This window comes from Marmota marmota, unplaced genomic scaffold, assembly GCF_001458135.2.
Source record: "Marmota marmota marmota unplaced genomic scaffold, marMar, whole genome shotgun sequence".
In the NCBI taxonomy this organism is placed as follows: domain Eukaryota; kingdom Metazoa; phylum Chordata; class Mammalia; order Rodentia; family Sciuridae; genus Marmota; species Marmota marmota.
This window is the reverse complement of record NW_025999998.1, coordinates 9,974,530-9,988,777: the sequence shown is the minus strand read 5'-3', so window position 1 is coordinate 9,988,777 and position 14,248 is coordinate 9,974,530. Positions and strand designations below refer to the sequence as shown.

The following is a 14,248-nucleotide window of genomic DNA, read 5'->3' as shown; positions in this document are numbered from 1 at the left end:
AGCTCATGTGTGACATAAATATAATCCATATTTCTTAGAGCAGCTAATCCAAGTGGCTTATTTCCCGATACTGCTGATAGGGCTATATCTCTTGGTGTCGCTGCCATGGAGATTTTGATGGTAACATATTGTTTCTGGGTCACTAGTTTTGTCTAAAACAGTAGGTTGGAACAGAGTAGCAAAGGTTAATTAAGTTTGTCCATCAAGGTGGGAACAGATATGGATGCTTCTGGTCTCAGAATCAAAGTTCCTGAATGTGTGATTATGGCCATCTTCTCATTTTCAGGCTATCAAAAAAAAAAAAATAAGTTTCTTGTTTTCTCTAAAAGTAGGAAAAAACATGAGGAGTTGTTAAAAGCCAGAGGCAGCAAGTAGCTCTTTACCATAAGCAGATGTCTTCATTTAAATTAGCAAGGTGGCTTGGTTTTAGTAGAGACCCATCGGGAGCTTCTGTGCAACTTGCCTTGAATCCTGCTTTCTCTGCTTACTGCCTCTGTGAGCAGGACTGTTATCTGATCTCTCTGAGCGACTTCTTATTTGGTGATTATTAAATTATGAGGACTTAGTGAGATAGCAGGCCATTTAGCATTTCTCAATAAATGCTCATTTTCGTTCTCAGAAATTCCCTACTTCTGTGTTCAACAATCAACGTTTTCTCTGGGTAATTGCATCAACAATGTCATCGCTGGGGACTCTTCTGCCAGTCTTAAGAGTTGCTACACAGTGCCTTCCAAGACTCAGCAGGCTATTGAGCATGGAGTGTTCTGTGTCTGGATAGTCATTAACTAGATTTTTTAAAAACAGACTTTCTCATGTCCCTTTCCTCTAGATGTTTTACTGAATATGTTTCCTGTTGGAAACTAAATCCCTCTTGGATTTATGCCTGGCCCTATGTGTGAATTCATTTCAGAAGTCAGGGACTGAATTTTAGATTGTGAATGAGATAAAGGTTAGTGTCTGACCCAGGGGCTAGAATGCGCTGCATGAGTATGTAAAGATGACACTAAGCTGGTCCCAGCCTCTCTCTTTTGAGAACCTCCTGCATGGTGCACCAGGACCTTCCAGGTTCCAAGAAGAGGAAACATTTTTTTTTTAAATTGGACTTTTATTAATTGAGATACCTCTTTTTTAAAGGTACTTGCTTCCCTCTGCCTGATTGATAGATACATCAGTGTCTTTTAAACCTTTTAGACTGACACACAGAAACCAATTCAGTTTGTATTTACATATACATACAGGCACAAAACACAAAGTTCTTTGAAATAGCTTTTATCCATACCATGCATCAGTAGGCTCTCATATATTTTCTGTTTTCTTTATTCAGTTTCATTCCATATTATATCATTATTTATTTAGGTGGTGTTTCCTTATCTCCCTGGGTTATCCAGGCTAGTCTCTTGACTTCTGGGCTCAAGTGTTTCTTCCTCTCAAGTGCTGTAACTACAGGTGCAAGCCACTGAACCCACCTGAATTTCATATTATTCCTTTAAAAAATTTGCTTTTTCTTTCTTTTTTTCTGACATTTTATTAGTTGTTGTTGGACCTTTATTTTTATGTGGTGCTGAGAATCGAACCCAGTGCCTGAGCCACAACCCCAGTCCCAAGTTGTGCTTTTTCTAACCAACTAAATTATTTCAGGGACCTGTAAGGAGTCACATTTCTGCCTTTTGGAAAACAGAACCTAAGGGAAATAAACTATTCTATTAGTGCCACAGATGCAGAGGGTAAAAACAACTGAGTAACGGTTCATAATATTAATTTGGGTTTTTAAAAGCATAGCAGTACTCATATCTTAATTGCTTTTCTGATGAAGACAAGCATAATGGAGCACTAATATGTCCAGGTGGAATCCCAGCGTCCTGTGGGATGTCTTTCCCTCAAAGTTCACTCAGGGCTGTGTGGATCCCTGCTGCTTACCTCTGCACCTTCTCTGGGAGTTGGCAGGTGGTCCCCTTATGTTCTTACGGACAGTTTTGGTTCTGTATTTCCTGATGACTTGTTTATTTTTCTGTGGGGCATTTTGTGACTATTTTTATTATTTTTAATCTGCTTTGGTATTAATCCAAGCTTGGAATTTAAGTCCTTTCCTTTTATTTCTGCTTGAAAAGCCTCATCCACACAAGTCTCCTTTTGTTTTTGCGTATCTCACAGATTTTCTCATACCTTGGGAAACTAGTGTTTACAACTAAAAACAGCTTAGATGTATCATTTTTTTAAGTACCCCACCTCTTTTCAGTGGCACTAGGTATTAAACCCAGGGGCACTCTACCTCTAAGTGACATCACCATCCTTTTTTTGCAGGAGGTGTTTTATTTTAAGACAGGGTCTCGCTAATTTGCTCAGGCTGACCTCAAACTTGTGATCCTCCTGCCTCAGCCTCCTGAGTACCTGGGATAACAGGCATGTGCCACCACACCTGGCTAAATTGTTTGCTCTTTCTGCCATGTCACATAGGCATCCTATTTCTCCCCTCTTGTCCCTCCTCTTCTCCCTTCTCACCTACTCTCAGGGGAGGAAGGGCATCCTTCCCCTCTTGGGATAAGCAGCTGTTATATTCTTCAGCATCTAAGTGCAGCCCGCACACTAGACATCCTCCCCTCAGGGTGCCCCCAGAACCCTGGGGCTCTTTGGGAATTCCTCACAAGAGTCTGAGTTCTCCTCACAGGCTTGTCTCCCCATCCATCTCCATTTTTCCTCCTTTAAGAGCATTCAAAGGAATGGTCACCTAAAAGAAGGAGGGGTCAGCACAGTGGGGGAAGTTAACAAAGCTGATTAGTAGAGAGACAGCAAATCTTTGGAGGATTGGATGGACAGGGAAGGGAAGTGGAACCATGGATTGTAGCAGTGGGGAATCTGCCTGTGCTACATGATTTAGCCTGTTGATGTTTCCTTTATGTCTAAAATATGTGCATAATGGTGGTCACTGTTAGCCTACATAGTAAAAATAATTCTTTCTAGCTGGGAAGTGTGCAGTGCCAGAGGATGAATATGCATTTTAGTAGGTGAATGGGCACCTCATAAGGTACAGTCTGTGATCTAGGACAGCTTAGATTATGTGGTTAGGTGAACGTGGGAACAGGTGTCCCATTCAGACAGTTTGAAAAGAGACTTATATTAAAGTCAAAGACATCATTTACTGAAGGCGAAATTCAGCCCTGACCTTTACTCTTGGTTTTACCAGAAGACCTGAAATTCTGCAGCCTGTAAAGTCTTGCCTTCTTTTGTAAAATGTTTCTGACCGGATAACCGAAGGTTCACCCCAAATGATTTAAAAGACCATGAGCCCATGTCAGTGCCAGAGGATTCTGCAATTAGAACTGTCATCCTACAGAACTCTTCTCAGGAACACCGTCCCCTGCCCAAACTCCAGCAAGATTATTCTGTCTTCGTGAATCCCTTTTAGCCATTCACCTAGAAGGAGTGTTCAGTTCAGTATAGAACTAGACATTCTTCCTATCTGAAGCAAAGTAGACTCAGTAAATAGTATTCAGGAACTTTTGAGAAAAGAAATGAGGTCAAATATTTCTATGCTTTGTTTATATTATCGTTACTATAAAAGAGGGCAGTTATGATGTATAAAGAGAATCTATGGTTCAGATTTATTGTGATGTATTTTTCTCAGCAATTTGATAAAAACAAACCATTAAACTCTTACCTTCCTTTGGGGTTAAGACTAACAGCATGTGCATTCTCTGCTGTTAGTCCTGTCTGTGGGTCCTGTTCGGGCTCAGAGACTGGGGAGGGTAATAAGATTATAAAACATGCCTCTTGCTTGCCAGCTACTACGTGCTGATAATAATAGTAGCCATAATTCACCAGAGTCCTGGATTTTTTAGGTTTTACTTGGTTTATTTGTTTAATTTAAAGGAATTAAAAATCTAAAGAAACAAGGTAACATTGCAAAAAGGAAAAAATAAATGCCCCTTGAGCAGAACTGAACAGTTCTAATTTGTTTACAGCTTCTGTCCCTCAGTAGTGCTTTGCTCTTTTCTTTTCACTGGTGGTGAGGGGCTGAGCCAAGGTTATCAGGTTAGTTTAAAGCTGAGTTTCTCAACCTTGGCACTACCAAGATGTTGGGCTGGATACTTTGTCGTGTGGGGGACTGTCCTGCACATTGTGGGAAGATGTCACCTGGCCTTTGCCACGAGATACCAGGAGTACTCCCCTCCCCCCAGCTGTGACAATCCAAATTATATTGTTGATGTTGTGTGCAGTACAAATATGAAATCCAACCATTATGTACAACTGTAGTGCACCAATGGGAAACATGGGGCAGGGGAGCGAGAAAATGTCTCCATACAGTCAGAAGTTCCCCAGGGACCAGGTTGCCCCCCATGGAGAATTATGGGTTTAAGGTAAAACAGGTTTCAAAGTCTTCATTATTTACCCATTTTGTCTAAACCAAAAGTAGCAGAATTGTGATTTTTTTTTTCAGTTAGAAGGGAGCAGATAGCAATTTAAAGTTTTAGATAGTATCATACTGTACCTTTTCCTGAGCTTTCTGGGTGAATTGCAGTTCAGGTATAACTTTATGTTTCAGAGATATACACATGCACTTAGAAACATACAGGGCCATGCTTCTTTATGTGTGGGTAGTCATGTGGGTGTTGTTTGTGGATTATTCTTTGTGTTGGATGGAGCTGAATGATTCATAACCTCAGTAAGTTCACATTTTAATGACATCAAATGGAGTCTGACCCTTTGTATCTTTTCTTCTTTTGCTGGAAGTTTTCTGTAGCTCAGTGATCTTTTGGATTTGTTGGGGAAATTGAATGAATATGAAGAACTCAATTCTTAGTTTCAAATAATTCTTGTAATTTGATGCTTTCTAAAAATATAGAAAGGGAATTATGGGGGTATTAGCATATGCATACATTTGAAGTTGTTTTTTTATTTTCCAGCAAGTTACTTTTTAAAAAAGAACTCTTATCATTTATCTTTCTTCTCAGATAATATACACAGTGGGATTGGCACTCTCACACTTGACCTTTTGCATTTTTAAAGTAATACAAGGAATATTGTGATTTCATACTTCTCAGATGTTTAGAGATATGTTGATAATTTTAGAGTATTGCTTTTCAATCTTCATGACATTTTAGAATTAATTACTTGGGAAGCATTGGAAAGATCCAGGGTCCAGGCCACACCCCAGACCAATTAAATCAGATTTTCTAGGGTTAGAACCCAGACTCTCAGTACAGGGTGAAGGAGAGCCCTTTTTGTAGTGAGACTCAGGGTTAAGAATTAGTGCACATATTTCTGAAGTTTTATTGGAACACAGCCAATTGATTTGCCAGTTGCCTACAGGGGACTTGCAAAGCCTAAAATATTTACTATTTGATCATTTACAGCAAAAAGTTTGCTGACCCCTGATTTGGGTTTACAGTGAACATTTTTCAAACATTTTAAACAGATTAGTAGAAACTTTCATAGTAAAAGGAAAATATAGAGCATTTTGCAGGGCCTTGCAGGCTTGAGACCTTTCCTTGTATAGAGGGAAAACTGAAAAGCAGCTGGCCTGTCCTGGCACATAACTGTAATCCTCGTGACTCTAGAGGCTGAGGCAGGAGAGACACAAATTTGAGGTCAACCTGGGCAATTCAGCAAGACTCTGTCTCAAAATCAAAAGGGATGGGTGTGTAGCTCAGTGATAGAGTGCCTCTGAGTTTCATTCCCAGTACCTAAAACGACACCCCCCGCCACACACACACACACACACACACACACATAAAAAACCTGAAACTTATTTTCCTTGAATGACTGACATGCACTCAGATGAGACTAGCTCCCCACCCAGAGTGGGGACGCCCTGATATTCATACCAGGGTGTTCTGTACTCTTTTGTTAGTCCCTTGTTGCTAACTTGGTGCTCACTGCTCAGACTGCATAACTGACCTGATGGAAGTCTGGAGACAGAAATAGTTCTTTAAGATGTGCTTGAGTTTCTTATTACCATTGCAACACTTCAGGAAGATGCAAGAGCCCTGAAAAAAATTGTTGATGCTTTGGGAACTTTTACAGGTAAAAGAAAAATAATAAAAGCAAAAGAATGCCACTTGCCATGATTTTCACCCTATCCCACTTCCATTGGAAACTTGGTGGTTATAAGCAGTTTGCTAAAGAATTTTTTAGAACATTGGTTCTGGGCTCCTAAGTAAGAGAGAAAGTATCATTTTTCAAGCTCTTAGTCATCAGAGTGAATCCGCTTCTCTGGGATTGCTTGTGAGGCAATCAGGCCCTACCCAGTCCTAGCACACTGACTCTGCACTTAACAGATCCCCATGCCGGTTCAGGGAGTGCTGGGGAGCACTGGTCTAATTGGGAACCTAGTTTGTTTGTGTAGTAAACTGCTACCATTGATTGTCCTCCCTCTTGAATGATTTCATAGCTCCCTAATGGGCCCTCCTGACGTGGGCACTCTCGTTAGGGTGGCAGGCAGTTCTTGGCCTTGGGCTATTTTCCAAGTACAGCTTGCTTTGACCTCCTATTTGGTGAAGATTTATATGACAGAAGAAAATGGAAATGGAATGATTGGCCTAGAAAAGATGCCACTGTATATATTTTGAAAAACAAAAAGAATAAGAGTAGTTTGCTCATTGAAACTTCACTTGAAAGGAAATAAACACCTGTAATGAAGTCATTTCTGCTTCTCCAAGGGGTGGGAATCCACCCCTCAGAGCATGCATTTGAACTGGGAAAATCAAACATGAATCCTTCAAGCATCTCAAAGTATCATACAGAAATCAGGAACTTTCCACCAAACATTCCATAGTATTCAAAATGCACTCAGACCACGGTGACTCTCATGAGAAATTATCAGAATTTAGATATTCATAGAAAATCTCCAGGAAGCCCAGAAACTAATTTTACCTGCCAGGTATGTTAAGTTAGCATACAGTTGACTTAAAAACACCATTTTTGAAATTAGTTCTTAATTCTGATCATGATTAGTTTATCTTTAGACATTTCCTTAGAAAGACTGTTATTTAAAAGTGGCTGTCATCTACAGGCTAGGAGTGTACACCAGTGGTAGAGTGCTTGCTTAGGATACACAAGGTCCAGGGGTTGATCCCCAGCAAATAAATAAGTAAATGCAGTACCATCCAAATTTAATTTTTAAAGGCAATATAAATCATCCAGCTCTGCTCTTGTCATGAAGATATGATCATGAGTTGAATGCCTAGTAGCTGTACCAGCTTCCATGCAGGAAACAATTCTAGATGTTGGCATAAGTGCCCCCTCTGCAATCATCAGAAGCACTGGAAAAACTGAAGTTGGGGCCCTGTCTATCATCAGAAGGATTTTTCCAGTCATCAGAAGGACTGGAAAAACTGAAGTTAGGTCACATCTCCTGAGATTTGAAGGAAGAGATTAGGAAGCAATGGAGAACTGCTCTTTACATAAAAGGTACCCAGAGTCCCAAAGACAGGATCTGGTTTCCAGAAAAATGTGTGACTGCCAGGCCTGTGTGTCAGCTGCCAGCACTCCTGGATGGGTAGCTTGTGCTTCCCTGCTGCCTTCCCATCCCCACTCTTTTGTGGTCACTAGCAAAATCCAGATCCCTTCTGAATCCAGATCCCTTACCTCTCTCCTTTGCTACAGGGAACAGCATAGAAGGAGGTGGGCGTGGACGCTGACTGACAGGACCCAGCATGGCATCCCACTGGGGACAGCTTACCCCTGTGCTTGGTTTCCATGTTGTTGTTTACAGTCTTCGAAAGGCGTCCTTATATGAATAGTATAAGGTAACCAAGGCCAGGTGCCATTTTTACCCAGAAGGAAACATGAAGAAGGTCAAAGCAGCTCAGTAGCCTTCCAGTAGGTGTGTTGGCTCCTGAGCATGGCTCTCCCCTCTCTACCACCCTGTTTTCTTTAGTACTTGTTAACTGAGCATCATATAACCCACATGGAATTTTTGGGGTGCTTTTTGAGGGGACCCAAAGAAAGGAAAGTCACCTTGAGGGTACACAGTTCTAGTTTTTAAAAAATATTTATTTATTCATTTATCCTAATTAGGTATATATAACAGCAGAATGCATTTTGATTCATTGTACACAACTGCAGCACAACTTTTCATTTCTCTGGCTGTATAAGATGTAGTGTTGCACCATATGTGTAGTCATAGGCACACTAGGGTAATGATGTCCGTCTAGTTCCACGATCTTTCCTGCCCCCATACCCACTCTCCTCCCCTCTTTTTTTTTTAATAATTGTAAAATGCAACTTTGGTCTTATTGTGTTCTTTCTTTTTTCTTAAGCAGATGAAAAACTCGGAGAATCGCCATGCAGTGAGTTCCCAGTACAGGATGCATTCTTACTATGGGCCTCCCTCCTACCTGGGCCAGAGTGTGTCCCAAATCTTCACCTTTGAGGATGGCCCTTCCTACTCGGAAGCCAAATCGAGTGGTAGGTGTCTGCTCTCAGGCTGGCTTTGGGGGTGGGGAGAGGATGTGCAGCCAACATGGGGGGTCCTAACCTCTCTGATGGCTGATATCTGTTAGGAACTGTTGGGAAGTTCCTTGTGTGTGAAGCTGAGATAACTATCCTTTAAAGTATTTAGCAATGGATTGATTTTTGCTTTGCTTGATTTTTTTAATATGATAATTTTTTCTGAGTACAACAGTAAGATGTGAAACTTCTATTCAAAAGCTAAAAATGTATTTTCTGCAGGCTCAGCGTGCAACAGGGTCACTCCTGTTGGTGGTGGCTGTGCTGGGAATCAGACTCGGGGCCTTGTCCCTTCTAGGCAAGTGCTCTACCACTGAGGGTACACAGGGATACTTTAAATGTGGTTCAAGTCTCAGGATTTTTTCTTGAAGTGAATTTCTGAATACTGAATACTTGTTTTCCAAAGATTTTCATTTTAAAATGTGAAGGTGTATTCATCTTTTGGGGGGAAAATAAAATAACATAATAAAACATTTTTTAATACAGTCAATCTCAGAGTTTATGCAGTAGCAATGCAAATAACTCTGATATAATGGCTTTAAAATAAAAAATGACTGTTTAATGAACCAAAGCACTTTGAAGTACACAATTCCTCAACTTCACTTTTAACCTTCTCCCCAACATTTATGCTATGATGATAGGCAGGTCTTTTATGGCTGCTGTTTCCAGATGCTGTTTTTAAGTCCTTTATATTTATGCATCATCTTTTGATTTAGAAAATTGAGAAGCAAACACAGTCGAGGCAGTAAGTGGAAATCAGGGCCTTAGTGAGTGATTGGAAGAGACACTGATTTGTCAACGCTTACTCTATAATAAATAAAAGGAGAAGTTTGGTTTCCAAATAACTTGACTATGGAGATCATATTTGTTTGCAGAGCAGACGTTTTGAGAATCAGAAACATGCCTTGATTTTAAAAATCAGAACAATAAAATCTTAAAAAGCTGGGCAAGTTATGCTTTATTTGCTATATTAAAATAAAATATTGGCTTCCATGCCCATCTGCCTACCTTATGTATAAATATTGAAAGTTATGTCAAGCTAAAGATGTTAAATAATAAATAAAATATTTTAAAAATGGTGGCTTCTATTAATATAGAATACATAAGTCAGGGGAGCTAATTTGAGCTGTAGAGACTGAAGTATACATTGCCGATTGCAGTTTCATTTTTATTAATAATCATTCTTTTGGGAGTGGGCAAGCATACCTCTACTTCATAAACATTCATTTTGTGTGCTCTATGCCCTATGGTCCTTCTTGCATGCTGCCTTGGATTCTGTATAAAATCTGGATCATAAGCTACTTGAGGACAGAGGACTCATCTCATATGCCTTTTTACTTGCTATGATGACTTGTTTGCTGCTTATTGGTTGAGCAAATGGATGAGTGACTGACACATTTTTGAGTGAGCTTTCTCTGTAAGGAACCCAGACATAAAAAGTTCAGAAGCCTCCTGCATTGCTTGTCAGATGGAGCCAGTGAGCAGTTTGGGTTTGAAGCAGTTAAAGAAACGTTTGTTCAGATAGAAAATTAAAACTGAAACCCACTTGTAGGAAGAAATTGCCTGAGCTTCTTACTCCAGGAATAATGGAGTATATTTAGAAGCACTGGCATTCTGGAGACAAAGGTGTAACTTCAGAGCAGGGCAGTAAGACAAAAATATAAGAGGCAATTTATTAGAGCAGAGAAGAAGGAACTTGGAGAAGAGCAGTAGGCATGGGAATTTATGGCAGAAAAAGAAGAGACCAGGAGGAAAGAGGTTACAGTCCAGGAAAGTGAGGCCAGCATAGCAGTGCTCAGAGGGGAAAACTACTGGAATTTCTTACAGCTTTTCCAGGGACGTATAGAATTGAACACATGGGTGTGAGAAGGCCCCAGGTTTGACTGCTTGGGACCCTCTGACTCCATTGCAGTTCATCTGGAGCTCGAGCTATGGGAATGAGTGGGTTAGCCAGGAAGAGCTACAGTGAAATCTCAGTAAATATTTACTTTGGAATTACTATGGATAAAGAGAATATGAATTAATAGGACATCAAGTCCCAGCTAATTTTTGAAAGAAATGTGGCTTTATAACTTCTAAAGATGTGCTGTCTTCGGGTGCAGTGCATGGCATTTGAACAGAGCAGATGGGAATGGAAAGGGAAAATTGTGTTTGGGGACAAGAATGCCCAGTAGACCATCTTTAGGGACATGGGATTCTATTTCATCTTCAGCATTGACAGAGTGGGGAGAACTTTGGGGCAAGTTAGGCCCTTTGTTAAGTGGGGCTGAGGTGGGGAGGGGTGGGGTGGGATGAGGGACATCATTATACTTACTCATGAGAAATTCAGGAAGGCTGGCTGATTTACCAGTGCCTTTTAGCAGTCCAAGTTCCTTTGGTTGCTTGCTTTAACAAATAGGTTATAATTTCAAAGAAGTAAATCAATTATTTTAAGGGGAACTTCTAAATGATTTGAAGAACATTTTTTAAATAGATAATGTTTTCTTTAAAATCCTATTTGAGTATAAATGTGTCTCTTAAATCCATGTTTCTTCAGTTTTTTTAAAGGTAAACGTAAGCTTAGCTTCTCTTCAGCATCTGAATAAATGAATCTGACTACAGTGTTTTCCTCTGATTTTGCTGAAATTGGTAACATGAAAATAGAACGTTAAGGGGGAAAGATTCACAGGAGAAGTTTTCCTTTTCCCTCTTCACATTTTTTTTAAATAAACAAAATTTGCACCATTCCCTCTCTTTTCCATATCCTGCAAAGTGTCAATGGTTGGATCAGAGAGATGTGGGCTGGGTCCTGTAGAAGCCACTGAAACTAAGTGAGATGAGAAGCAATTATAGGATTTTTAGCAGATGTTGACATGTCCTGCTTGTGGTTTTTAGAGATGGCCCTGACTACTGTTTAAGAGTGGACCATAGGGATGCAAAGGTAGAAACAGGGAGACCAGTTAGAAGGCAGTCACTCTAGCAAAAGATGATCTTGGCTTAGTGTGGGAGCAAGGTGGTGATGACAAGTGGTTGAATTCTGGATATGTTCAGAAGACAGAACAGACAAAATTTGCAGATGGGATTGGGATACAACAGAAGGAAAGGAAGTGGAGGACGACTTCATGTTTTTGACCTGATCAAGTAGAAGATTGAAGTCTCCATTTTTTTGAGGTAAAAGACCATGGGAAAAAAGAGGTTGGTGGGAATTAGAAGATTTTTTTTTCTGCAGTGTTGTAAATTGAACCCAGGGCCTTACACATGCTAAACAAACACTCTGCTACTGAACTATGTTCCTAGATCCTATGAGATTAATTTGCATATGTTAGATTTGGAATATCCATGAGGCACCCAGGTAGATTGTTAGGTGGGAGCTGGATATTGAGAGGAATATCCTGCTGGAAATGAAAATTTTGAGAATTTGACGATGCATTGATGTTAGTGTGATCCATCACCTAGAGAAATAGATGTAAATGGAAAGTAAAGAACCAAGGCTGAATCTGGAGCCCTCCTGCGTTTAGTGTTCTGATGAATGGGGAGCACCAGCAATGGAGAGGGCATTGAGGAGCACCTAATGAGGAAGCAAGAAACTGCAGGGGAGTGGTGTCTGCAAGCCAGGTGAAGACAGTGTTTCAATGAGCAGAGCCAAACAGACTGACAGGTCAAGAGAGACGAGCACTGGAATTGACCATTGGCTGTTGCCAGGTGGAAATGATGGATGACCTCATTAAGTGGTTGCTTTTGTGGGGAGGTGGGGACCAAAGCCTGATTGTATATTAGTAGTGCATGGGACAGAAGAACAGGGGCAGTGAGTACAGACAGCTCTTCAGGGAGTTTCCCCAAAAGGGAAGTGGTGAGATGGGCAGTCACTAGAGGGGAGAGGAGATTGATAGGTGTGTGTGTGTGTGTATGTGTGTGTGTTTGTTGATAAGAGTGATGCAGTTGAGGGGAAAACTTGCTGATACAGCTGATGTGTGGGGACACAATTGCTCTATCAGTGTCCCTGAGTAGGCAAGACAGGATGGGACACAGGGCGGTGGTGGGTCTTGCTGGTGCTTTGTTAATCGTCCAAGAGAAGAGATGAGTAAAGGAATTGAAAATAAATGGAAATTTCATAGCAGTTTGATGAAGCAAGTTTATATCCAGTGAGCCTAATAAAAAACTGGGGCTTGTATTTTTTTGCCTTTCATTTTTTTTATTGAGGTAAAATAAACCTAACACAGAATCATCATTAAACATTTTAAAGTACACAGTTCAGTGGCATTTGGTATATTCACAGTGTTGGGCAACCATCACTTCTGTCCAGTTACAAGTCTCTCATCCACCCCAGGAGGAGGCCTTGTACCCATGAGGCAGTTATTCTCCTTTCCTGAAGCCTCTGGAAACCACTAATCTGCTTTCTGGACAAGCACTCTACCACTGAGCCACATCCCAGCCTCCTCTAAAATGCTTCCTATCTAGATTTAGCTATTCTGGATTTCATGTAAATGGAATTATCTAGTATGTGGCTTTTTTTCTTTTATTTGTTCTTTTAAGATATGCATGACAGTAGAATGTATTTTGGCATATTATACATACATGGAGTATAACTTATTCTAATTAGAATCTAACTCTTATGGTTGTACATGATGCAGAGTTACCCTGGTCATGTATTCAAATACAAGAATAGGAAAGTTATGCCTGATTCATTCTGCTATCCTTCCTATTCCCTTCCTCTTTTCCTTTTTTTCATTCCCCTTTATCTAATCCAGTGGACTTCTATTTTTCCCCTCCCCATCCTCCCTTGTGGATTAGGAAGTACATACCAGAGAAGTGGTATGTGGCCTTTGTGTCTGACTTCTTTCTCTAAGCCTAATGTTTTCATGGTCCATCTAAATAGATCAATACTACATTCCTTTTTATGGCTAATATTCTATGATATGGATAGATCTCATTTGTTTATTAGTTAATGGACATTTGAGTTCATTCCATCGCTTGGCTGTTATAAATAGCACGAGTATGCAGTACACATCCTTGTTGGACTATCTGTATTCTATTCTTCTAGACATACACCAAGGAGTGTATGTTAGTCAGCTTTTTATCACTATAACAAAATACCTGAGATGATTAACCTGTAGAGAAAAGGTTTATTCTTGCTCATGGTTTTGGAAGTTTTAGTCCCTGAGAAGTGGCACCATTGCTTTAGGTCTTTGATGGAGATGCCAGATGGCAGGGGTGGGAGTGTGTGGTGGAGCAAAACCACTCACCTAATTAGCCAGGAAGCAAAAAGAAAGGAAAAGGCCAAGATCCCACATTCTCCTTCAAGGGCACTCCCAAGGACCAGACTAAAGTTAAATGGAATTGCTGGATCACATACAAGTTCTTTGTTTAATTTTATAGAGGAACACCAACTCTTTTCCACTGGACTTTACCATTTTACATGCCAACCTTAATGTATGAGGGTTTCCATTCCCCATATCCCTGCCAACACCTGTATTCCATTTTTTTTCAATTAATGGTTCTAGTACTTCATTTATATCAACTTATTTTAAAAGTATCACACTAGGGGGATTAGAAACTGAAAAAAAAATAATACAAAACAAACCATAGGTCCTTCCCTACAGAAGGATGTAAGTGGAGGACTGACTCATGTGATAGTGTGACCAGTTCCTAGTAACAGAAAGACACTGTTCAGGGGGCAGTAGGGGGAACATTCTGGAAATGTTGCCTCTTCATCTAGGGACATTGCAGCACCTCTTTTTAATAGGTGTGCACATGTCTGCAAGTGGGTAACGGTTCCTATCTGTAAATAGGTGCCTTTTTTGGCTCTTGAGTGTAAGTCCTG

General features: G+C 40.3%; 1 protein-coding gene across 1 annotated transcript in view; it reads left to right on the top strand.

The window, feature by feature from the left end:
* Positions 1–14,248, top strand: part of Dmrt1 (doublesex and mab-3 related transcription factor 1) — a 103,038-nt gene that overhangs the window by 51,042 nt on the left and 37,748 nt on the right. The window contains exon 4 of the mRNA XM_015492964.2: positions 8,262–8,406. Coding sequence (XP_015348450.1) covers positions 8,262–8,406 — 145 coding nt within the window. The remainder of the gene's footprint in view (positions 1–8,261; positions 8,407–14,248) is intronic.